Source organism: Ornithorhynchus anatinus, chromosome X1 (assembly GCF_004115215.2).
Source record: "Ornithorhynchus anatinus isolate Pmale09 chromosome X1, mOrnAna1.pri.v4, whole genome shotgun sequence".
NCBI classification, from domain to species: Eukaryota; Metazoa; Chordata; class Mammalia; order Monotremata; family Ornithorhynchidae; genus Ornithorhynchus; species Ornithorhynchus anatinus.
The window spans coordinates 50,145,698-50,171,434 of record NC_041749.1 but is presented as its reverse complement, the minus strand read 5'-3'; the positions used below and the strand labels follow the sequence as shown (position 1 = coordinate 50,171,434).

The window sequence follows — 25,737 nt, the reverse complement described above, 5'->3', positions numbered from 1 at the left end:
AGAAATATGATTGAATGAATAAAGGCAGACATGGACTGAGAGGTTTTTTAGAAAAATGGCATATGGATTGGTAAGGGGAGAGACAGGAAGCAGGAAGGTCAACAAGGAGGTTGATGCAGAGCTCAACCACATCAGTGCTTGTCACCCGTAATAGAAGTTTACAAATTGTTGGGTAAGGGAACCCTATTGCCAAAAGCATGGGTAAGTTGCAAATTGCATAAAGAAGCACACATTTCCCACTATTTTCAGGATGCTGTTGTACAAGTGGCCAGTAAAGTTGAATGTATGGCCTTAGGATGGTTTCTTAGACCAGACCTTATTTCAATCAATCATTCATTCATTCATTCAATAGCATTTATTGAGTGCTTACTATGTGCAGAGCACTGTACTAAGCGCTTGGAATGTACAATTCGGCAACAGATAGAGACAATCCCTGCCCAATAACGGGCTCACACTCAATCAGGCAACTAGTCAGTGGGATCTATTGAACGCTACTGTATGCAAAGCAGTGTAGAGTCTTAACTCTTAACACTGACACGTGTAGAAAAGACTGTATGTTTGTCCTCTAGACTAATAAGCTCATTGTGGGAAGGGAACGTGTCCATTTATTGTTTTATTGTACTCTCCCAAGTGCTTAGTAAGTGCTCTGCACACAGTAAGCACTCAATAAACATGATTGAATGAATGAAATAACATGAGGGGTTTGTTTTTGTTTTTGTTCTTTATTGAAGAAGTTTTTTCTTCCCCCTGACATGCTTGCAGAGGGGTCACGAGTCTTTTTCGGATGACCACTCTCTGAAGAGCTCCTTATCCATCACAATAATCCTCAACTCATCTTTTCCTCCTTTCTTTCTTGGGGACATTTTAATGGACTTCAAGGCCCATATTCATTGTATCCTGAATTAATTGGACTCTGGTGTACCCGAAGATTAAGTAAAATAACCTTGTTCTTCCTTTTGGGATCATGGGACAGGGATCATGTCTACCAATTTGGTTGTATCGTCACTCTCCCATGGGCTTAGTACAGGGCTCTGCATATACTGTATGCTCAATAAGTACCATAAATTGATGGATAGATTGGGAAGGGAAGTGACCCAATATTTCAAAGACAAGGGAAAGCTAATCTTAAAATTAACATCTTCACCAGCATGCGACACACCCACATACACACAGAAATTGTTATTTCCTAGCAAGTACTTTTTCCATTTGCCAACTATGATAACCACACAGCCCTTTACCTCCAGTACACTTATCACAAACGTTTTTGTAAATATGAATTTTATTTCTTTGACATAGTGAAATAGCTGGGGGAGAAACTGAGGCAAGGAAGCAGCGGAACAACTAAGTGATAAAACCACGACCTCAGTCCTGCTGGAATCATAATAACTGTGGCTTTTGCTAAGCACTTATTGCATGCTAAGCACATAGTATCTAATATTTTTATGGCATTTGTTAAGTACTTACTATGTTCCAGGAACTGTACTAAGCAGTGGGGTAGATACAAATTCATCAGGTTGGACACAGTCCATGTCTCACATGGGGCTCACAGTCTTAAGCCCCATTTTACAGATGAGGTAACTGAGGCACAGAGAAGTTAAGTGACTTACCTAAGGTCACACAGCAGCCAAGTGGTGGAGCTGGGATTAAAATCCAGGCCCTTCTGACTCCTAGGCCTATGCTCCTAATAATAATAATTCATTTGTTTATATTAATTTCTATCTCTCCTTCTAGACTGTAAGCTCATCGGTAGGGAATATGCCTGCTTATTGTTATATTGTCCTCTCTCAAGCGCTTAGTACACTTAGTATAGCGCTCCCAGTAAACACTCAATAAATAAAATTGATCAATTGATTGATTGTATGCTGATGAATGTGCTATAGAGGTGTAAACACACAGACTCATGGGTGACTATGAACCACTCTGCAGATTCAGTGTAGAGCTCTGAGTTTACAGTAATCTTGAAAAAGACTCTAAACTTGCGTGCCCCAGGGAATTCCAGTATATAAATGTTTTCTTCAGCGACAGTGAGCTCAGTCGCTGAAATCTGCTGTCTAGGCGGACTACTCTCCAATGATGCCACGATGGGCAAAAGCATAGAAAGAAACTGGAATGAAGAAGGCCAGTATGTTCTTTGGAAGACATAGTGAAGTGACAATGGGGGATTAAGATTCAAACCAAGCTATAGGCCCATAAAGCTGTGGAAATGGACAACTTTCCACATGAATGTAAGACCTGGACCTACCACAAAAGATTCAGCCAAATAACAGGGTCATCTCCAAGGCATACAGTTCAACTGGCAAAATAGGATTAACAACATGAAGTCCTAGAACATAGTTCAGCAACGTTGAGACAATGCTCATTCCAACTTAGTTTTGTTGGGCTGGATCTATGAGAAGAATGGATGACAGCAGGTTCACCACACAGCAGCAGCTGTATTGTCACCTGAAGCTGGGTACTTTAAAGCAGGGGAGTGGTTAGGTCAAATGTTTCACAGATACAGTGCCAGTCTCAAACAATGAGTAGCAGCATGGCCTAGTCAAAGGAGCACATGCCTGAGAGTCAGAGGACCTGGATTCTCATTCTGACTCCAGCACTTGCCTGTTGTGAGACCTTAGAGAAGTCAATTACCTTATCTGTGCCTCAGTTTCCTTATCTGTCAAGTGAAGATTCAATATCCTCTTTCTTTCTTATGTGAGCCCCATGTGGGACAGGGACTGGGCCCGACCTGATGATCTTGAATCGATCACCATGGCTGGCACATAGTAAGTGCTTAACCAATGCAAAGCATTAATATGATGATGATGATGATGATGTAGACAAATAGCCTGTCAGCAGCAGACAGACCAGCCTGGCTTGCAGCAATCGGGAGATAGGTAGCTTTCCTTGAGCAGAGCCTTTGGGAAAATTGGGAGACCAAGAGGCAGATGCATATCAGTGCAGCCAAAGGCAATCATTACATGCCCACAGTGTGGAATGGAGCAGTCTGCACCCAGGTATTCTCATCTATGTAACACACATCAATGGGCCTTATTGTCCATCCCTAGCACCACTTAAGAAATGAAAGACAGTGATCTGTTTCCAGATGCACAATTTATGCAGTCCTGTGCAAATGATTATGCAAATGATTTCACAATCATGTATGTGGAGTTTTCAGAGAAAATGTTTTCTATTTCCAGTGGGGCCCGCAATCTGCCTAACATCCTGCTAGTCTAATCAGGGATGAGAAAGGCTCTCTAGGGGGAAGAAGTCCTATAGAATTAACTTGCATAATAAACCCAAATCAGGAGGAGAATGTTTTACAACTGGCAAAAAAAAATTTAAACTCCCAATAAGTAGAGTCTCTTTAATCAGTGAGAACATAAGTACAATTGAGTTATACCCAGTGCTTCCAGGCAGCAGAAATTACATCCATTAATATGTCTAACTCAACATTTATAGGATTATAATTGAAAACAAATCCACTAGTAGATAGATGGTATTAATGAACATACAAATTAAATTATTATGCACTTCATTTAAGGCATTAAAGATATGGTTATTATTTGTCATCACTGATCAAACTGTCAGCATGCTCCTGAAAGGTATAACACAGTCCCAGACAGCAAAGCAGAAGACTTCTTCATTAACAGAAAGCTCCAGTATTTACCACTTTAATTCCTCAAGGTCAAAGAGACAGCCACCAAGCCAACAGGGCTATGAGTTTGTCCAACGATTTCAAAACTTTGATCAAGCCTTGGAAGGCTTCTGGAACACAGGTTAGTGTGATCAAACCCACATTCCAAATATGAAAACTGAGGTAAAAAAGAACAAGAGTACCTAAGTTATCACGCCTACTTTACCCAACAAGGATAAATCTAACTTCTAGCTGCCTTATCTTTTTAGGTATGTTCCAAAAACAAAGCCAAGAATAACACTACGTTCCTCTTAACAAGCATGTCAGTCCTCCCACCAAACTGATGCCTGCTACCAATACCAATGAATGTGCCCAGTTGGGAGAAATGGCACAGGGGAGCACTGATCTAGAAGGGTGCTATATGCATGCGATACAACTCAACCAGATGATAATATCAATTTATTGCAATGTTATTGGCATTGGACCAGGTGTGTGGTCACTTCTGAATCCACTTGCAGCTGCCTCTTTGACCTTGAGGAATTAAAGTGGCAAATACTAGAGCTTTCTGCTAATGAAGAAGTCTTCTGCTTTGCTGTCTGGGACTACGTTATACTTTTCAGAAGCATGCTGACAGTTTGATCAATGATGACAAATAATAACCATATCTTTAATGCCTTAAATGAAGTGCATAATAATTTAATTTGTATGTTCAAATTGTATTTAATTTGTATGTTCAAATGAGCACTTCTGATCCGGCTTGATGCGAGAAGACCAGTCAATTGAATCAGGATGGTTCCAACATTCCACCGCCCTTGCAATCGGGATTTAAGGGATTGGTTGCAAACCTTTACCTTGGGACCCAGACACTCATAATCGCCTAATTGGTGCCACTATTGGACAAGACCACTGGCCCATACATCCCAGTATTCTATCTCCAACCAGAGAAACACTATGCCTAGAGGAATTGTCTGATGGTTGGCCACCTTGACGTGACGAAGGATGCATCACCTAACATCCCAAACTTTTTACTCAACATCCATAACTTTCTAATAAGTAATTTTGAACTTCTCATCAATGAGCTTATCCAAACCCCTTTTAAAACAATTGATATTTTTAACTGGCACAACTTCCTTTGGAAATAAATTCCAAATGCTTATCACCTGTTGTGTGAAAAAAGATTTCATTTTGTTTCAAAATTACCAACTATTCAATTTATTGTTATTATTATATTTGGTAAGCGCTATGTATCAAACACTGTTCTAAGTGCTGGGGTAGATACAAGTCAATCAGATTAGACACAAGTGGGGCACACAGTCAAAAAAGCACTTAGTGAGTGCAGAGCATTGAACTAAGGGAAGTAGTATGGCCTACCAGTCAATCAATCAATTAATCATTGAGCGCATACTGTGTGCAGAGTGCTGTACTAAATTCGTAGGAGGATAAAATATAGCAGAGTTGGTAGACGCATTCCCTGCCCTCAAAGAGTTTACAGTCTAGAGGGAATATAAACCATGGGCCTGGGAGCCAGAGGACCTGGGTTTTAATCCTGGCTCTACCACTTGCCTGCTGTGTGACCTTGGACAAGGTCAAGGACAAGATTGGCATTAGAAGAGCAGAGTGTGCAGTCTGGGTTGTAGTAGGAGATTAGCAAGATAAAGTAGGGAAGCAGCATGGCCAAGTGGATAGAGCACAGGCCTGGGAGTCAGAAGGACCTGGGTTCTAATCCCAGCTCCAGCACTTGTCTGCTGTTTGACCTTGGACAAGTCACGTCACTTCTCTGTACCTCAGTTACCTCATTTGTAAAATGGAGATTAAGACTGAGCTCATGTAGGACAGGGACTGTGACCAACCTGATTAGCTTGTGTCTACCCCAGCTCTAAGAACAGTGCTTGACACAAAGTAAGTGCTTAACAAATACCATCATCATCAGGAAAGGGAGAGTGCCTTAAAGCTGATGGTAAAGAGTTTTCGTCAGATGTGGAAATGGATGGGAAAGGATTAGAAATTTCTGAAGCATGGGGAGAGGTGGAATTAATTTTTTTTTTAGAAAAATTATACCGATATGTTGTTATTATTATTATTGTTGTCATTATTATTATTATATTAAGACTTTCCTATGTGTCAAGCCCTGTTCTCAGCTTTGGGAGAGGGGAGAGACAGGAGGCTGGGAGGTCAGTGGCCTCTACTCTATCCTAATCTTCCTTGACCTCTCAGTGCCTTCGACAGTGTCGACCACCCTCTTCCATGGAAACATTACCCAAATTGGGCTTCACTTACTCTGTCCTCTCCTGGTTCTCCTCTTATCTCTCTGGCCGTTCATTCTCAGTCTCTTTTGCGGGCTCCTCCTCTGCCTCCCACCCCTAACTGTGAGGGTCCCTCAAGGTTCAGTTTTGGGTCCCCTTTTACTCTCCATCTACAGCCACTCCCTTGGAGAACTCATTCATTCCCATGGCTTCAACTACCACCTCTATGTGGATGATACCCAAATCTACATCTCCAACCCTAATTTCTCTCCCATTCTTCAGTCTCGCATTTCCTCTTGCCTTAAAGACATCTGTACTTGGATGTCCTCCTGTCACCTCAAGCTTAACATGTCCAAAACAGAACTCCTTATCTTCCCACCCAAACCCTGTCCTCCCCCTGACTTTCCCATCACTGTAGATGGCACCACCATCCTTCCTATATCACAAGCCCATAACCTTGGCATTTTTCTTGACTCCTCCCTCTCATTCAACCCACATATTCAATCCACTACTAATCCTGTTGGTCCCACCTTCACAACATCACTAAAATGCACCCTTTCCTCTCTGTCCAAACTGCTATCACATTAGTGCAGTTACTCATCCTATCCTTCCTCAATTACTCTATTAACCTCCTTGCTGACCTTCCTGCCTCCTGCCTCTCCCCACTTCAGTCCATACTTCACTCTGCTGCCCGGATTATTTTTCTACAAAAACGTTCATGGTCATTATCACCCCACTCCTCAAAAAACTCCAGTGGTTGCCCATCCACCTCCACATCAAATAAAAACATCTCACCATTGACATTAAAGCACTCCATTCCATCACCTTGCCCTCTCCTACCTCACCTCGCTACTCCCCTACTATAACCCAATCTGCACACTTTGCTCCTCTAATGCTAACTTTCTCACTGTGCCTCGATCTCACCTCTCTTGTCGCCAACCCTTCACCCATGTCCTGCCTCTGGCCTAGAATGCTCCTCAAATCCAACAGACAATTACTCTCCCCACTTCAAAGCCTTATTAAAGGTACATCTCTTCCCGGAGACCTTCCCTAAACCCCCACTCCCCACCCCTTCCTCTTCTCCCACTCCCTTCTGCATCGCCCTGACTTGCTTTCTCTCCCCCGCCCCCCACCAGCCTCAGAGAATTTATGTAAATATCTTTAATTTATTTATATTAATGTCTGTCTCCGCTCTAGACTGTAAGCTTGTTGTGGGCAGGGAATGTGTCTGTTTACTGTGGTATTGTACTCTCCCCAGTGCTTAGTTCTGTGTTCTGCACACAGAAAGTACTCAGTAAATACGATTGAATGAATGAAATAAGGAGACTAATTCAGTAGTCAAGGTGGGAAATGATAAGTGTGGTAACAGTATGGTAACATTTTTGATAGAGAAGAATTTTGTGGAGGTAGAACTAAGGATTTGGTGAGAAACTGAATGTGCAAGTTGAATGAGAGTGATGAGTCAAGGATGCCAAGGCTATGGGCTTGTGAGGCAGGGATAGGATGGTGGTGTTGTCTATAGTGTTGAGAAAGTCAGGTGGAGGACAGGGTATGGGTGGGAAGATGAGTTGTTTCATTTATAAGTTTGAGGTGTCAGTGAGACATCCCAGTAGATTTGTCTTGAAGTCAGAAGGAAATGTGAGACTGTAGCTAGTACTTGAGGCCTAAATTATGCACAAACTGCATTTCCCATGTTTCCTACCTGTAGGTGCTTTTCCTGAAATTTTAATACCATGTGCATGACCGTAGATGAAAAGATAAGTTAAATCCTCTAATCCCAGTTCTGCCATTGCCTGCTGTGTGACCCAGGACAAGTTACTTCACTTCCCTGTGCCTCGGTTTCCTAAGTTGTAAAAAAAAAGGGATTCAATACCTATTGTCCCTCTTACTTAGACTGTGGGACAGGGACTGTGTCTGACTTGATTAACTTGTACCCACCCCAGTGCTTAGAAGAGTACCAGGCACATAATAAGTGCTTAACAAATACCACAGTTATTATTCATTATTAGAGGGGTTTTGCTGGTGGACAGTAAGCAGCAGTGCCTTGAGGTCTTATCTTCTCCATGCCCATTCGGCATTGGAACCCTGAAGGCCACCAAGAGGTGGGATGGAACTAGGAGTGAGAGGTGTTTTACAAGTGGAGATCCTTGGAGAAACACAGGAGTGTGATAGTTCTTGGGAGACAGGGAAGGGGTCAAGTTAGAGACTGAAATTTATGACTGGAATTTGTGAATGGAATTTGAAAGTGAAGTTATGACTGGAATTGGTTCCCAAGTTGTGGCTGAAAAATTTGACAGGAAATTGTGGTTGGAATTTGTGACTGTGATTTGTGATAGGAAGTTCATTCATTCATTCAGTAGTATTTATTGAGTGCTTACTATGTGCAGAGCACTGTACTAAGCACTTGGAATGTACAATTCGGCCACAGATAGAGACAATCCCTGCCCATTGACGGGCTTACAGTCTAATCAGGGGAGACAGATGGACAAAAACAAGACAATTTAATCGCAATAAATAGAATCAAGGGGATGTACACCTCATTAACAAAATAAGGTAATAAAAATATATACAACTGAGCACACTGCTGAGGGGAGGGGAAGGGAGAGGGGGAGGAGCAGAGGGAAAGGGGGAAAGGGAGCCTAGCTGCGGGGAGGTGAAGGGGGGGCAGAGAGGGAGCAGAGGGAGCAGAGGGAAAAGGGGAAGCTCAGTCTGAGAAGGCCTCTTGGAGGAGGTGAGCTCTCAGTAGGGCTGGTGAGCTCTCAGTAGGGCTAAGTTGTGATTGTGATTTATGACAAGAAGCTGTGATTGGAATTTATGACAGGAATTTGACTGGGAGAAGAAGCTGTGACTTGCATTTTCAGTTTTTAAGTGGACTGGAATCAGTGACTGACTGAAATTTGTGATATGAAATTGTAACTGGAATATATGATAGAGATTTGTAACAAGAAGTTGTAACTGAATATTATGATTAGAAGCTATCACTGGAGTATCAGACTGGAATCAATCAATTATTTATTGAGCATCTGCTGTGTGCAGAGCACTGTACTAAGTGCGTGGAAGAGTACAGTGCAACAGTAGGTAGACACATTCCCTGCCCACAAGGGGCTTACAGTTTAGAGGGGAAGCTGTAAAGTGTATTTTATGATGAAATACAGGAATGATTGACAAAGTTGTGACTGGAACCCGTGACTGAAATAATTGACAGGAATTTGTAACTACAAACTGTGTAGGGAAACTATGGCTAAAATATGTAAATTGTGACTGAAATGTATGACTGACTATTTTGACTGGAATCTGTAAGTTGTGGCTAGAGTCTTCGACAGGCAGTTGGGACTTGAATTTTTGACAAGAACCCAGGATTAGCCTGGGCTGGAAGCTAGTGCTGGAAGCTAGGGCTGGAAGCAGGGACTGAAATTTGGAAGTGAAATTTCTGGTTGGAAGTTATGACTTGATTTGTGATGAATTAGGTTACGAGTGAAATCTGTGACAGGAAGTTGTGACTAGAAATTCTGACTGAAATTTATAATGGGAAGCTGTAATTAGAAGTCGAAATAGGAAACTGCATCTGGAAATTGTAAATGAAGTTAAAACAGGAATAAATGATAAAGTTGTGACTCGAGTTTGTGACAGATATGTGACAGGAAGTTGTAGCTAGATTTGGAATATTTGACTGGAATTTGTGATTAAGAATTATATGAAATAAATTTGTGACTAGAATCTGTGACAGGAAGTTGTGGCTAGAATGACAGGAAGTTGGGATTTGCACTTTTGACAGGAAGCATTAACTTGCTGGAGTTAGAGTTGTAAGTGAAATTTTGTATTGGATTTGTAACAGATTAAGTTATGACTGGAAATTGTGACTGAAATTTGTGGCAGGAAGCTGTGAATAGAAGCTGACTGAAATTTATGACAGGAACCTGTAAATTTGATAGGGACTTTTTAGGAAGAGTTGAGGGACCTTTGATTGGGCAGGGTTGGTTGAGGGGAGTGGTTTCATGCTAACTATAGGGGGAATCTCTGGTGGGTTGGAAAGAAGGAATCAGAGGTAGGTGGGATCCCCTTGGAGTCTCTGTGAAATTTATGAGAAGAAGCCATTGGAATTTGTAGGTGACATTGTTGACTGGAGTTTGTGACACAAAACTGTAACTGAAGTGATTAGAAGTTGTGACTGAAATTCATGGCAAAGTTGTTACTGAGATTTTGACTGGAATTTGTTTCTAGAATCTTTTGCCTGGAATTTGTATGAGAAATTGATGACTGGAAGTTGTGACTGAAAATTGTGAAACCTCTCCAGTCCATACTTCCCTCTGCTGCCCAGATCATTTTACTAAAAAAAATTCAGTCTACATCTCCTCACTCCTCAAAACCCTCCAGTGGTTGCCCATCTACCTCTGCATCAAACAGAAACTCCTAACCTACCTCATCTACTATATGCCAATCCACACACTTGGTTCCACTAACACCAACCTGCCCACTGCACCTCGATCTCATCTATCTTGTCCCCGACCCTTTGTCCAAGTCCTCCCTTGGACTGGTGCTCATATCTAACAAACCGCCACACTCCCCACTTTCAAAATTTCCCCCCAAATTACATTTCCTCCAAGAGGCCTTCCTGGAATGTGCACATATTTCCTCTACTCACCCTCCCCTCTGCATCACCTATGCACATAGAGCTGAACTCCTTAAGCATTTGATGTTCACCCCATCCTCAGCTTCACAATACTTACCTACCTAGCCTTAACACTGTCATTTCCCCTTTCTGTACTGTATTTTGGTATCAGTCTCACTCTTTAGGCTGTGAACAGCTTGAGGGCAGGGATCCTATCTACCAACTTTATTGTATTGCAATTTCCCAAGTGCATACTAAGTGCTCTGCACACAGTAAGTGCTTAATAAATATAACTGACTGATTGAAATTGGAATTTATTTCTAGAATTTTTGACTTAACGTTGTAAGAGAAAACAATGAATGAAAGTAGTAGTGATTGCTCTTTGAGATGAAGTTGTCACTGAAATTTTGAATGGAATTTATTTCTATAATTTTTGACTGGAATTTGTAAGAGAAATTGAAGACTGGAAACTGTGACTGAAAACTGTGATGAACTTAATAATAATGTAAATAACTGTGGTATGTTAAGTGCTTACTTGGTGCCAGGCACTGTACTAAGCGCTGGGGTGGATTCAAGCAAATCAGGTTGGACACAGTTCCTGTCCCACATGGGGCTCACAGTATCAATTCCCATTTAGCAGATGAGGGAACTGAGGCACAGAGAAGTGAAGTGACTTGCCCAAAGCCACACAGCAGACAAGTGGCAAAGCCAGGATTAGAAACCATGACTTTCTGACTCCCAGTCCCCTGCTCTATCCAACACGCCACACTGCTTCTCTAATTTCTTACTGAAATTTTGATAAAATTTATTTCTAGAATTCCTGACTTGAATGTGTAAGAGAAATTGATGCCTGGAAATTGTGTTTATAATTTGTTACTCGAGAGGTCTACAACTCCAGCAGATTACCGGAGGCTCTAGCAACAGAATTTACTCTTCTGCTCAGGCACATTAGAAGAGGCCCAACAAGCTACGCAGGTGCCTGAATGGAGGAAAATCGTGTGGCGGAAACGTTGTGAAATTCTTGTCATCTCAGGGAGTGCTAGCTCTGGGGCTTCACCCAGTTTGATCGGAGTTGTGTGAAGAGTTGAGTGGGTGGGGTCGGTTAATGGGTGGGGTTTGATATTAACTGAAGGTGCATTGGAGAGAAGGAGTTGAATATAGGTAGGCCGCCTCATTCAAAAAGTTTAAACCTGCTCCTGGAGTCTCTATGGGCAGTCCCTGAAGTGGAATTTATGAGAGGAAGCCATTGGAATTTTTATGTGGTATCGTTGATTGGAATTTGTGAATTCCACAAAACAAAGTGAATTGTGTGATTTAACTCCATATTGCTTGTACTTAGACTGTGAGCCCCATGTGGGATAAGGACTGTGTAAAACCCTATAATCTTGAATCTATCCCAGTGCTTAGCATCATAAACCCATAACAAATACCATTATTTTGATTATCATATTGAACCCAATGTTCACAATGCTTCTCCCCAACCCCAAACTTTTCTTTTTTTGTTTCCATTTCAGGACATAACAGCCCCTTAAGAACTGAGTCATAGCATGCTGCCGGGAGAAATGTCTTCAGCCACTGGCCCAAGCCAAAAAGACTAAGAAAATATAGCCTCAAATCCAAATACAAACCAGGGGACTGCTCACATTCAGGTAGTAGGACTGGCTTTGACAAGGAAAACTTAAAGTTAAGCAAAGTAGATATCCAGAGGGAAATATGGAGAGGTTATGGGGAGCTTGAGGCTATGGTGGGGAGGAACAGGGAGGTGACCCGTATGTCACTAGGGAGGAGTGGGCAGGGGAAAGAGACTAGGGTAAAGTTATAAAAGTAAAGGTATTGAAATGTGTAGCTGTTCTTTCTACAACATTTGTGGGATGGGAATGGGTCAACAAAATCTATTTGTAGCTGTGTTAGGATGCTTGAGCTGCTTTTGTCTCCATAGTTTCAGGGTCCTGGCTGGCCTGGTAACAGATCTGGTACTGCAAGCTTCAGAACTGAGGACCAAGACCGGATTTCATCAGCCAGCAATGGAATCTCAGGAGCAGGAGATTGAAATCGAGTACCGCGTGGGGCAAAGTTTTGGCAGGTTTTCATTGCGGCCCTCAAGACCATATACTCGCCCAAAGGCTAAGACATGGGTGGTGTTTAAGATTTGGGTGAGGGGTTACCCCACTCCAGAGGGTGATAGCAGGCAGGATAAGGCTAAAGCAATTACCATGCAGGCTTTGGCCGAGGGCCTACATGATTTGTGGCGTAAATTGGATGGCAAGGACTTTTTGGTGGAAACCCTAACGTCTCACACTTTGTCCGAAGAGGATATGAATTTGACAGGGGAGAGGGGTGGAACTAGCAAAGGGTGGGGATATATAGTAACTAAGGAGTGGATAGAGGACCCCAGTGGTCCCAGGATTCGTGACCCAAATGTATTACAATCTGCCTTACAGTCTTTAGTAGAGAGCATTCAAGATTTGTGGAATAGACTAGATAAAGAGGAGAAATCCAAGAAGCCAAGTCCTGGGGACTTCATAGTAGAAAATGGATCATTTTCCAAAGTGATCCCACGTGACCTAATGAAATGGAAAGGGGAGAGGGTGGAAGCCAGCCAAGTGGGGGAAGAAGGAAGAACTAGAGAGTGGAGAGTGGGGAGCAATTCCAACAGGATTAGAGGCCTATGGATGGAACTAGCTCCCTTTCAGGCTTTAAAAATGGACACTCAGGATTGGTGGCATAGAGTGGTTGAAAATGAGCAAAGTCCTTGGAATTCTGTAGTAGAAATGAGATTATTTAACAGTGTTGGTAGAGCTGACCCCATGAAATGGACAGGGGAGAGGGTAGGAGCCAACAGAAGTGGGGGAGGTAGAGTTACGAGGGAGCAGAGAGTGGACACCAGTGCTCACAGGATTTATGACCCAGAGGTGCAACAACTTGCCGCCGACACAACGGAGAGACCAAGCCTAGGAAATAGGCCAGTCTCAAATGATTCCCCTTTAAAGCCACGCTCCCTGCTGGAAATTTCCAAATACATGGCTATTAAATCACTGGAGGGTGTGGCAGGGAGAATGTTGAATTTTGAACCACTGAACGGTATTACAGAGGGAATTGTCCCACCAGGGTGGGAAGACACCTCCGAAGCCTGGGCCCATGATAGTCTGGATGCTGGCCAGATGCAGGTGACCCCCATCCTTATAGAAGGGGCATTTCCCCCTAAGCTTAAACAGTACCCTCTTCCTTTAGGGAGTATTGAGGAAGTGGTTAAGATGATATATATCCTGGAGAATCGAGGATACATAAAGCCGAATATTTCACCCTCTAATGCTCCAGTGTGGCCAGTTAAGAAGCCTGATGGCACATGGAGCTTCAGTATTGATTATCGGGCCTTGAACAGAGTGACAGCTCCATTGACTCCAGTGGTAACCACCTATCAAGAGTTGGTGGATAAGGTCCCAGGGAGTGCGGCCTGGTTCTCAGTACTGAACATTAACAATTGGTTTTTGAGCATACCACTCAACCCCACGAGCCAGCCTAAGACAGCTTTTACTTGGGGGAAGCAGCAATACTGCTGGACTAGGCTGCCTCAGGGATTTCTTAACAATGTGGCCATTTTTCATCAAGCAGTGAGGGATGTTCTTGCAGAGCTCTACCCCATGGTGGCCCAAGATAAGAATGAGCTCCTCTGCTGGGGGGCTTCTGAGGAGGAGACCCAAAAGGTGACCAGGCTCATTATCCAGAAATTGACCGATGCGGGTCTCAAGCTTGATGGACATAAAGTTCAGTTGGTTCAAAGAGAAGTGTCCTTTTTAGGAATCAAGGTTGGGCCTTGTGGATGGAGGCTGGGCCCTATCAATGTTTAACAGATTGAAGCCTTGCATCCTGCAATCTACCTGGAATTGGTTCAACCCTTTAAGGGGCTAGTGGGGTTTATAAGAGTTCTCTCCTAATACTGCTGCTTTACAAGCCTTTTATAGAAATTGGTTAAAACACAGAAGTTTCACAGGATGGATTATTATAACAATAGTAGTGTCATTAGTAAAGGGTTTACTAATAGGAGATGGAGTTTGGCAGAGAAGAGTGGGATGGAAGCCCTTTTAAAGGCCCTGGTGTAGTGGACCCCAAGAGTGAATCTCCCAGGCATCCTTTAAGGAGAGGAATGAGGCAGGGAGATGCCTCCCATCCTTATTCTCCGATAGAATGGACATTTGGACAGTGCCAAAGGGGATCACAAGGGGAATATACAGGGCCCTTCAGAGGTTTAAACACCTGACTGGAAAGTGTGATGTGACTGTACAGACACCCCAGGTCACCCTATAATCCACCTGGGCCAAGCTGCTCCAGGGAATCACTCTGGTCTGGGGAGGCATCTCCAAAGCTGAGATGGTGAGCTTTGGTACTATCTAGTACCCAGATCTGGTACCATAAATTAAAGGTGATGGATCTAGGGGATCTGGGTATTCTCTTGAGATTTAGAATCCATAACTGTGGAGCAGCTATATTCTGCCATTCCTGTCTGGTGAATGGACTTCAGGGATCAGGGAATGATGTATGTTTTGCCCAAGAATTACAATTAAGAATGGGGCTCCAAAAGGGGAAACCATCCTTTTCCCCCAGGAACACTAGACAACTATTGCCACTGTCATTTTGGTGGAGGTGCCACAACCCCAAAATCCTACCCCACCCAAATAACCCCTTTCGTTGGGAGTCCATGCTCCCACTCGGGCAGATCTCTTTCTGGAATTCATCTTTCTTCTCTACTGCCTGACCTCTGCACTTGAATCCATACCTCTGTACCCCTGAAGTACTCACCCCACCCCCACAGTACTTATATAAATGTCCTTATATTGGATTCCTTCACCTACTGTAATTTATTTTAATGTCTACCTCCTGGATAGAATGTAAGTCCCTTGAAAGCAGGGATTGTGCCTACTTATTCTATGTGCTACCTAACCTTTCTCAACCATATGCCAACTTGCTTGTTCTCAGGTTTCTTCAATAATGGGATTGTTAGCTCATTTGCCTGTTTTGATATATAATATATAAGGGGTGGCGGGTATTGCTGCTGAACTAGTTTGGGTATTGATAGAAACACCCCAAGCCACCTCCAAGTCATGCCATGCAATTGTGCAAATGAACAAGGTTGTAATTCAGCCCTTCTGGCTATCATCTTTAACCAGGTTCCTTCCTAATGGTTTTCCTCTGATAAATAATACCAGTTGGGGGACAATGAAGGAAGGAAAATACATGCTGAACAGGCATGATGCAGCATTTGGAGACTCTGGTTGAAGGGGAGTTGCAGGATCCAACAGTCCCTCAAGAACTTTTCACTGACTGTTTCCAGGAGTATTGGCCTTGGCTCCCAGCATGAGCCAGGACTGTAACAAAATATAACCTTGACTCCAACCACTGGACAAAGCGGTGGTGTTAATGAGATAGTTGAACTAGACTTGGAAATATGAAATACAAGTTAACCACAAGTAGGTCTTCAGGAGAGAGGGAGGTGGGAGGAGGGAGACTTCAAGAAATGGAGGGAGAAACTGGAGAGGTGGTTTGTGTGTCATTAGGGGAAGAGTGGATAGGGGAATGAGAAGAATGTAAGCACATAAAATTAAAATTATTATTATTTATTGCTATTATTCTCTCTGCAACGTTTCATAGTGTTGGAAGGGTAAATAAAGTTTGTTTCTTGACCATACTTGGTTTTTTGCATTGCTTTTGTCTCCATAGTTTACCGGCCAGCTCATGAAGACGTAGATTTAGCTCCATCCCTTAATGAGGTCACCATAGCTGCTAGAGCCATGACAAGTAGTAAAATTCCTGGATCTCATGGTATGTCAGCCAGGATCTACAAGCAAAAAGGGCACATTTCACAGACATTTTCACCTCTGGAACCCTGAAGAAATACACCAAGATTTTGAAGAGGCCTCCATTATCATTATATTAGAGGGATGTGCTTCTTTCCTGGTTATTGCTGGTCAATTTTTACTTGTGTTGGTAGCACGCCCCCCACCTTCCACCCTCCAAAAACACTATTTGGGGTAGGCTATAGGAGGAGGCAGGCCTGCTTATTGAGCCATTTGTTGACGGTTTCATGCCATTTTGCCCCCCTCCTTTACAGTTCCTCATTTGTACCCCAAGAGCTTTCCTTATCCTGCAGGTAGCAGGTAAACTTGCTCTGTAAGTTGTCCATTCACTGTTTCTACTTGCCATTCATCACACACCCTTTCCATGCCCCAACAAATAACAAAGCCTATGAGGCCAAGCAGTAGATTTGAAACTCAAGCATTCTGATCCCCACTCTGCCACTGGCTTGCTGGGTGATGACGGGCAGAACAATTAGATACTTCCTGCACCTCAGTTCCCTCACCTGCGAAACGGGGATAACTCCCGGCCCCTCCCTCATAGGACTGCTTTTAGATTACGAAGCTCTTCCCATCCTCCCAAGCCTCAGTCCTTCCATACTTCCACTGTTGGACATATTATATATCTCTTTTGATTACTGCTATTATTATAGAACCTAGAAGTCCAAAATGTACCAGCAAGATGAAGGAAATGAAAGTTCTCAGGGATTAGGCACCAGTACCAGGATGGGACTTGAACCCTAGGGTAATCTGGATTTCTCTAATAAAATGTGAGGCCAAGAAGCATGTCTTGGTTTGCTGTCACAAGCCCCGGTAGTACTTTGTGTGGTATCCTGCATGCACTGGAGCTCAAACGAATCCATTTACTGCTAATTGCTCCACCGTAACTCCTGGTGGTCCTATGGAGCCAGTCTGCACCAATACATAAAAGGAGGGGTGAATCTGCTTCGTCACCCATACCTTTGCCCCCTGTCAGCTTCCCTATCTTTAACATGACCTCACTCACCCTGCTAGAGGAGGAAGAACTGGGTCAGTCTTTACCGTTCAGCAATGGATAAAGTCTCCCTCTCAATTTTAATAGTGAATGTGGACTGTAAGCTCTTGGAAGCAGAAAACTGATCTAGCTAGTTGTGGCCAAAGAACGTGTCTACCATCTCTCTTATGTTGTACTCTCCCAATCACTTAGTACAGTGCTCTCCTCACAGTAAGTACCCAATAAATGCAATTGATTTATTGTTATACTGTACTGACCCAGTAGCTTAGTACAATGCTCTGCACACATTATGCTCAATAAATACCATTCTTTGAAATACCTGTGCCAAGGTGGACCTGGGCACCAACTACCCTAAGGTCAAAATGCCACCGGTGACGTAACCTCTCTGGCCAGAGGGGGCAGGGAGGGAAGATAGGTGCCCCTCACCTCTGTGACGACCCAATAAGGTATGGAAGGGGACGGAGCAGAAGGGGCGGAGATTGAACAGGACGGAAGTTAGGACCACCCAAACCACAGGTAATAAATACCTGTCGCCTCTGGTGCTCTGTTCTCTTGGAGGATCACAGCGGTAGCAACAGCTACCGTGTCTTTCCCTGCCCAGAGCTCCAGATGCCCATTCTGCCACTAGGACCAGTGCACAGAGACAGGGGTCGTGGGATGGGTGAGTGTAATGCATAAGTGGGTTCGGTGCATAAGTGAGTAATGTATAAGTGAGTGTAACACATAAGTGGGTTCGGTGCATAAGTGGGTAACGTATAAGTGAGTGTATTGCTTAATAAGTGGGTTCGGTGCATAAGTGGGTAACGTATAAGTGAGTGTAACACATATGTGAGTTTAGTGCATAAGTGGGTAATGTATAAGTGAGTATAATGCACATGTGAGTTTAGTGCATAAGTGGGTTTTAACATAGAAGTGGGTCTAACGTATAAGTGGGGTTTAACGTGCAAGTGGGTTTAACGCCTAAGTGGGTTCCTCCTGAGTGGGTGTGCACATGGTGGCAACTAGCCGCCTCACCACGCTGTGAGTAAACCATAAGCGAGCTCTGCCTGGGCAGGCCCAGGTATCCGCCCACACACAAGTAACATAGCAGTGTATTCTTCCCGTTAGGGAAGCTCTAACACCATATTCCTCTCAAAGGGGAAGCTTAAATACCATATTTCTCCCAAAAGGGAAGGCCGATTGTCACGTCTAAATAATTAATTAATTCAATTTGCCCTGCGGAATAAATTCTATACAAAACTCAGGTTTTCCATCCCTGGCCTCTCTCTCTCTCGCCACGCCGATTCCAAAAGAACCTGTCCCCGGCGATGGGTGACAATACCGTTGAGTGGTGGCCATTCAAGTTGGCTTCAAAATGAACACAATCTCATGAACTGGAACCTGGTATAAGGACAATAAATGAAATATCCAAGAAAATGGCAAATTATCCATGTGAAAGAAGAAATGTCTTTGGAGATTTTGTAGCTGTCAATTTCTGATGTCTTAATGTTGCATAGTACTTCTTCCACTAGCAATTAATTACTTAAACACTTACTATGTACCAAGCACTGTTCTAAGCAGTGGAGTAGATACAAGTTAATCAGATTGGACACAGTCCCTGTCCGCTCACACTCTTAATCCCCATTTTTTACAGATGAAATAACTGAGGCACAGAGAAGTTTAGTGTCTTGCCCCCAGTCACACAGCAGACAAGTGGTGGAGTTGGTATTAGAACCCATGACCTTCTAACTCCCAGGCCTGTGCTCTATTGACTACACTATGCTACTTCTCATACAACCCTCACAATTAAGAGGTTTGTTTAACACTGGTGAGGAGAGGTAAATGGTTTCTGGCTTGAAAAAGATGCCTAGATAATTAGAAAATGGCATAAGAGTAAGAAAAACATAGGTGTTTAACAAGTAAGGGAAACTTGGAAAATAAGAATGATTAAATAGAACCTGAAGGAGTAAATTAACAGGAAATTCCATATAACTTTTCCATGAGGTAGGGTTGTAAACAAAGACTGAAATGATTAGTGCTAAAGAGAAACAGATGTTCTGCCATGGCCATTTGTCTGCACAAGTCCCTGGACCCCAATTGATGGGTTGAATTAAGAGCAGTCTGAGACTAGAAATGTAAAGACAAGCATTGGAGAAATGAACTGATGAACTGGAGACCAGGACCCACAAATAAGGAAAGGTAACAAAATAATTATTCTGACCAGGAAAACTGAAAAAAGCTGGGCAGGTGGAATGGCTACAGGGGGGCATATTAAACATCTATTAGCATGTGACAGTTGCAAACACTACCCTCATATAAATCCTAATCTCTGTAGAGCAGATGGGCTTGAGGAACAGAATGAAATTTATAAAGTGAAAATTTTACCTGTATTGCAGGGCAAAAATCATTACAGCATAATGGTTTTAAAGGTTTCCAAAGAAATACAGCAGGGTAATTTTCCCCTCCCATCTTGGTTCTTGGATCCTGGCTCTCAGATTGGGAACAAAGGCGCAGATTAGTCTGAACTCTCTACTGACTTTATTTGGTAGAGTGACCATCACCTCATGTGCCAGTAACTGTAGTTAGAGACAGGAGGTGATGTGTCTCACTTCCCTTTGAGACCAGACTGGACATCATTCTAAAAGTTTCTTTGTGAGGCTCCTGCCTCAGGGGCTTCTGGGAACATCTGAGAAAACAGAGTAAGCCTTTCCCAGCTCTATTACTAGAGCATGTGCCATTAAATGCAACATATTGATTCAGAAGAAAGAATTCAGAGGCAAGCGATATCAAGACATGGAGCAGTTGTATAAGGGCAAATCTCCAAGAATAACATAGGTTTAATTGCTTCAACTTCTTTACAATACGGAGCCATATTTTCCCTACAGAGCTTTGAGAGTCACTGCAAGAGCTGCAAGGATGCTGCAAGGATAGGCACACATAAAATGCTCAGTAACCATCTAAGGTTATGGAAAAGAAAAATGGCAATGGTGAGACAACTGATACCCATTAGAGATTCAGATGAGGTTATAGGATAAAAGTGTCCACAGTGCCCTTGACTGTCAGTTGCACCTTCTCTTAGTGGGGCCTAATGGAAAAACAGCATGTGACCTGGGGCAAGTCACTTGTGTTCTCTGTGCCTCAGTACCCCCCACCTGGGGCAAGATGCCTGGTTCCATTCCCTTAGACTGTGAACTAATATAACAATTGCCACAAAAATACAAATTGTCAACTCTGTGGTGTTTCCAGTGACAATGTATGGATCTGAAAGCTGGACAATGAAAAAACAGGATAGAAAGAACATTGATTCTTTTGAAATGTGGTGTTGGAGAAAGCTTTTGCGAATACCATGGACTGCCCGAAAAACAAACAAATGGATTTTGGATCACATTAAACTAAAGTGGTCTTTGGAAAGCCAAATGACTTAGAGTAGCATAGTTTGGACACATAATCAGGAGGACTAATTCTCTGGAGAAGACACTAATGCTAGGAAAAGTCCAGGGAAAACATGGAGGAGGCAGACCAGCAGCTAGATGGATAGAGAGCATAACAATGATAATGGAAGAACCATTAGAAAGGTTGAAGATTATGGCAGAGGACAGGATGTTCTGGAGAAATTATATCCATGGTGTCACTATGAATCGGAAACAACTAGATGGCACTTAATAATAATAATAATAATAATAATGAGATTGTGAGTCCCATGTGGGTCGGGCTTGTGTCCAACCTGATTATTTTTTATCTACCCCTGCACTTAGGACAGTGCTTGGCATAAAATAAGAACTTAACATATATTATAATTATTATCATCTTTACTTCCACAACATTTTTCTCAAAATTTCTCATATGTGTCATTTTCATCAGCCTCTATTCTCAGTGGTGACACAATGGGGAGAGTGGGGCTGTATTCTTTTTGTTTTGTTAAAGAAATATTGTACTTTCAGGGCTCTACATATCAGTCAATCAATTCATTCATTCAAAGGTATTTATTGAGGGCTTACTGTGCAAAGCACTGTACTAAGCACTTAGGAGAATTAATATAACAACAGACACATTCCTGACTACAACAAGCTCAGAGTCTTGAGTGGGAGACAGACATTAATATAAATAAATAAGTAAATAAATAGATTAAATAAATACATGAAAGAATAAATAAATTACATATATACATATGTGCTGTGGCGATGGGAGGGAGGATAATATTGATTGAGCATTTACTGAATGCATAGCATTGTACTAAGCACATAGAACAGTACAGTAACAGAACTGGTAAAAAAAGTTCCTTGCCTGAAAGGAGCTTACAATCTAGAAGGGAAAACAGACATCAACATAAAAATGTGTTTTCTTTGTTTATGCTATGACTTTAGGGTATAAGCCTTTAGTCGTAATTGTATCTTTTCAGCCTAAATTCAGCAATAAGCACGCTATTTTTAAATTCACTTCAATTCGATTGAATTTATTGAGTACTTACTATGTGCAGAGCAGTGTACTAAGCACTTAGGAGAGTACAATATAACAATAAACAGACACATTCCCTGCCCATGATGATCTTATAGTCTAGAGGGGGAGACAGACATTAAAACAAATAAATAAGTTACATATATGTATATAAGTGCTGTGGTGCTGGGAGGGGAGATGAATAAAGGGAGCAAGTCAGGGCGACACAGAAGTGAGTGGGAGAAGTGGAAAAGGGCGTATAGTCAGGGAAGGTCTCTTGGAGGCGTTGTGTTTTCAATGAGCCTTGGGATCTGCCCGTCCCCTTCGTGGCTGGATCCACTGCCATGTGGGCTCAGGATCTCCGCTCCCTTGGGGCTGAGCCTTGGACCACCGGTCCCCTTATTCCCAGCTAAATTGGCCGCCACATTGACTCGGGAGCTCCTCTCCCTTGCAGCGGAGCCTTGGACCGCCCGGCCCCTATTCCCAGCTAGCTCTTTGGCTGCCGATCACCAACTCATCCGCGCCGCCACCGCCTCTCCTGGGGAGCTGAGCCTGGGACCGCCCGGCCCCATTCCTGGCTGAACCTTTCGCCTCCAGTCACCACCGCCACGTCGACTTGAGACCTCCGCTTCCTTGGAGCCGCGCTATCAGTCCTCGATGACCTGCCCCGGGGCTTATAGTCAGCTCTGCAACCCGGACCTCTGTACCCCCGCTCAAGGACTCAGACACTAAGGATCTCCCCGCCCCCCCCCCCCCCCCGCAGACCCCCCAGCCACCAGATCCCAATGTGCTCCCCTGCTTGGGCCTGGGGACATTGTGCTCCCCTGCTTGGCCCTAGGGACACTGTGCTCCTCTGCGGACATTGTGCTCCCCAACCGCCCTCCCCTCAGTCCGCCCGGAAGCAGCCATTTTGGGAAGCCCTCACTCCCTCCTCCCTGGTCAGGTGACTGATTCTCCCCGCCCCAGCCAACAATGTCCTTGTTCTCACTGTGTTACCTTACCTTAGCCGCCACCTACATCCACAACCCATCCCGGACATCCTCAGGGCTCCCGCCGCTGCCTCAGAGACATTTGGACCATGAGCCCCAGGACTCTCCTTGCCGCTGGCCTTTTGACTTTGATTTTGATCAGGTCGCCCCCTAGTCAAGTCAACACCCGACCCTGGTCATCACCCGCTTATTAATAATATTTTATTGTATCATGTTACTATACTACCACTTTCGCATGTTATCGTTAATTGTTATCAGTGCTGCCACCTACCTCTCTGGCCTCACCATGTCCTTCCACCCCCCCCTTCTGCCCCTCCCAATCCTCTTCTTCCCCTCCCAATCCTCTTCTTCCCCTTCCCCTCTCTCGCCCAGCTCTTTCCCGCTCCCTCCTCTGCCTCCTCCCCCCGTTCCCTCCCCCACCCTAGAACCCCACTTTACCAGCGCCACCTCTCCTCCCCCTCCCCCTACGCTCCTCCCGACTAAACCCCCTCCTCCCACCCTCCCCCCTTCCCTCTTCCCTACCCACGCCCCATCCCAGTCCTCCTGTCCCACCACCACCCCTCCTCCCCCTCTCCCCATCCAAGGCCCCACCACCTCGTTCCCATCCAAACCCTCCCCTCCCCCCGCTCTTCCCCCTCTCCCCCCCTGCACCCACAGCTACTTTCAAGTGTGGCCTCTGGAATCCCTGTTCCATTACAGGTAAACTACCTTTCATCCTTGACCTTTTCCTTTCCCGCTCTCTCCTCCTCCTCGCCCTTACAGAAACCTGGCTCACTCCTGAAGACACGGTCTCTACCGCTGCTCTCTCCAGCGGAGGCCTCTCCTTCTCCCACTCCCCCAGACTCACCGGAAAGGGAGGAGGCGTCGGCTTCCTTCTCTCACCCCGATGCCACTTCCGCACTATCCCCCCTCTCCGTTCCTTCTCCTTCCCCTCCTTTGAAACCCATATCATTTGCCTCTACCACCCCCTCCAGATACTTGTAGCTGTCATCTACTGCCCTCCTGGTCCCACCACCGACTGCTTCAACCACCTAGACCCCTTTCTCACCTTCCTCTCTCCTTCTCTCTACCCACTCTGATCCTCAGAGACTTAAACATTCACATGGATGTACCCGGTGACTCCTCTGCTGCCCGACTGCCATCGCTCCTCGACTCTGCCGACCTCCTGCGCCATCATACCTCGCCCACTCACTGACTCAGCCACACCCTCGATCTCGTCATCTCCTACCACTGCACTATCTCCTCCCTCACCAACTGTGAAATCCCTCTCTCAGACCATAACTTTCTCGCCTCCTCTCTCACACTCTCTCCCCCTGAAAATCTGTACAACTGCCCCACAGAGACCTGCACTCTCTTGATCCCATCCATCTCTCCAAAAGCATCATCTCTCCCCACCTTGCCCCCCGTCCTCTCTTCCCACTCTCCATGATCAGGTTACTGCTCTCAACTCCACCCTCTCTACCCATCTCAACTCTCTCGCCCCCCTTTCCCTCTGCCGCTCTCGCTCCACTAACCCACAGCCCTGGGTCACTGCCTCTGTCTGCCTCCTATGCTCCTATGCTCGAGCTGCTGAGCGCTGCTGGCGAAGGTCCAAGCACCAAGCCAACCGTATCCATTTGAAATTTATCCTTTCCTGCCTTAACTCTGCCCTCTCCTCCGCCAGGCAAAACTTATTTTTTCCCCTCATTGACACCCATGCCCATCACCCCCGCCAATTGTTCCGGACCTTTAATTCTCTCCTCAGGCCCTCTGTTCCTCCCCCTCCCCCATCCCTCACCCCCAATGATCTGGCCACCTACTTCATCACGAAAATTAACACAATCAGGTCTGAGCTCCCCAAAGTCACCCCTTCCCCTCCTGCCTCCCCCCCATCCTAAAAAAACCCTTTCTCGACCCCCCTTCCCCTTCCAGTTATCGCCCTCCCTACTACCCTTCCTTTCCAAGCTCCTAGAACGAGTCGTCTACACTCGCTGCCTAGAATTCCTTAACTTTCATTCTTTCCTGGACCCCTTCCAATCTGGCTTCCATCCCCACTATACTGAGACTGCTCTCTCAAAGGTCACCCATGACCTCCTTCTTGCCAAATCCAATGGCTCCTACTCTATCCTAATCCTCCTTGACCTCTCAGCTGCCTTTGACACTGTTGACCATTCCCTTCTCCTCCATACCTTATCTCACCTTGGCTTCACGGGCTCCGTCCTCTCCTGGTTCTCCTCTTATCTCTCTGGACCTCCTCTTATCTCCCTGGCCGTTCATTCTGGGTCTCCTTTGCAGGCTCCTCCTCCCCCTCCTATCCTCTAACTGTTGGGGTTCAAGGGTCAGTTCTTGGCCCTCTTCTGTTCTCCATCTACACTCACTCCCTTGGTGAACTCATTCGCTCTCACGGCTTCAACTATCATCTCTATGCAGATGACACACAGATCTACGTCTCCGGCCCTGTCCTCTCCCCATCCCCTTAGGCTCGTATCTCCTCCTGCCTCCAAGACGATTCTACCTGGATGTCTGCCCGCCACCTAAAACTCAACATGTCCAAAACGGAGCTCCTCATCTTCCCTCCCAAGCCCTGTCCTCTTCCTGACTTCCCTATCACTGTGGGTGGTACGACCATCCTTCCCGTCTCTCAGGCCCGCAACCTCGGTGTCATCTTTGACTCGGCTCTCTCATTCACCCCACACATCCAATCCGTCACCAAGACCTGCCGGTCTCACCCTCATAATATCGCCAAGATCTGCCCTTTCCTCTCCTCCCAAACGGCTATCTTACTGTTACAGGCTCTCATAATATTCCGGCTGGATTATTGTGTCAGCCTTCTCTCTGATCTCCCTTCCTCCTGTCTCTCCCCGCTCCAGTCTATTCTTCACTCTGCTGCCCGGCTCATCTTCCTGCAGAAACGCTCTGGCCATGTCACTCCCCTTCTTAAACACCTCCAGTGGTTGCCTCTCAACCTCCGCATGAAACAAAAACTTCTCACTCTAGGCTAAAAGGCTCTCCATCACCTTGCCCCCTCCTACCTCTCCTCCCTTCTCT

At 44.7% G+C, this 25,737-nt stretch overlaps 1 protein-coding gene across 1 annotated transcript in view; it reads left to right on the top strand.

The window, feature by feature from the left end:
• Positions 1-16,148, top strand: part of LOC103170756 — a 36,267-nt gene extending 20,119 nt beyond the window's left edge. The window contains exons 2-3 of the mRNA XM_029051288.2: positions 11,980-12,114; positions 12,405-16,148. Coding sequence (XP_028907121.1) covers positions 12,490-14,313 — 1,824 coding nt within the window. The 5' untranslated portion in view covers positions 11,980-12,114; positions 12,405-12,489 and the 3' untranslated portion in view covers positions 14,314-16,148. The remainder of the gene's footprint in view (positions 1-11,979; positions 12,115-12,404) is intronic.
• The last annotated feature ends 9,589 nt before the right edge of the window (positions 16,149-25,737 follow it).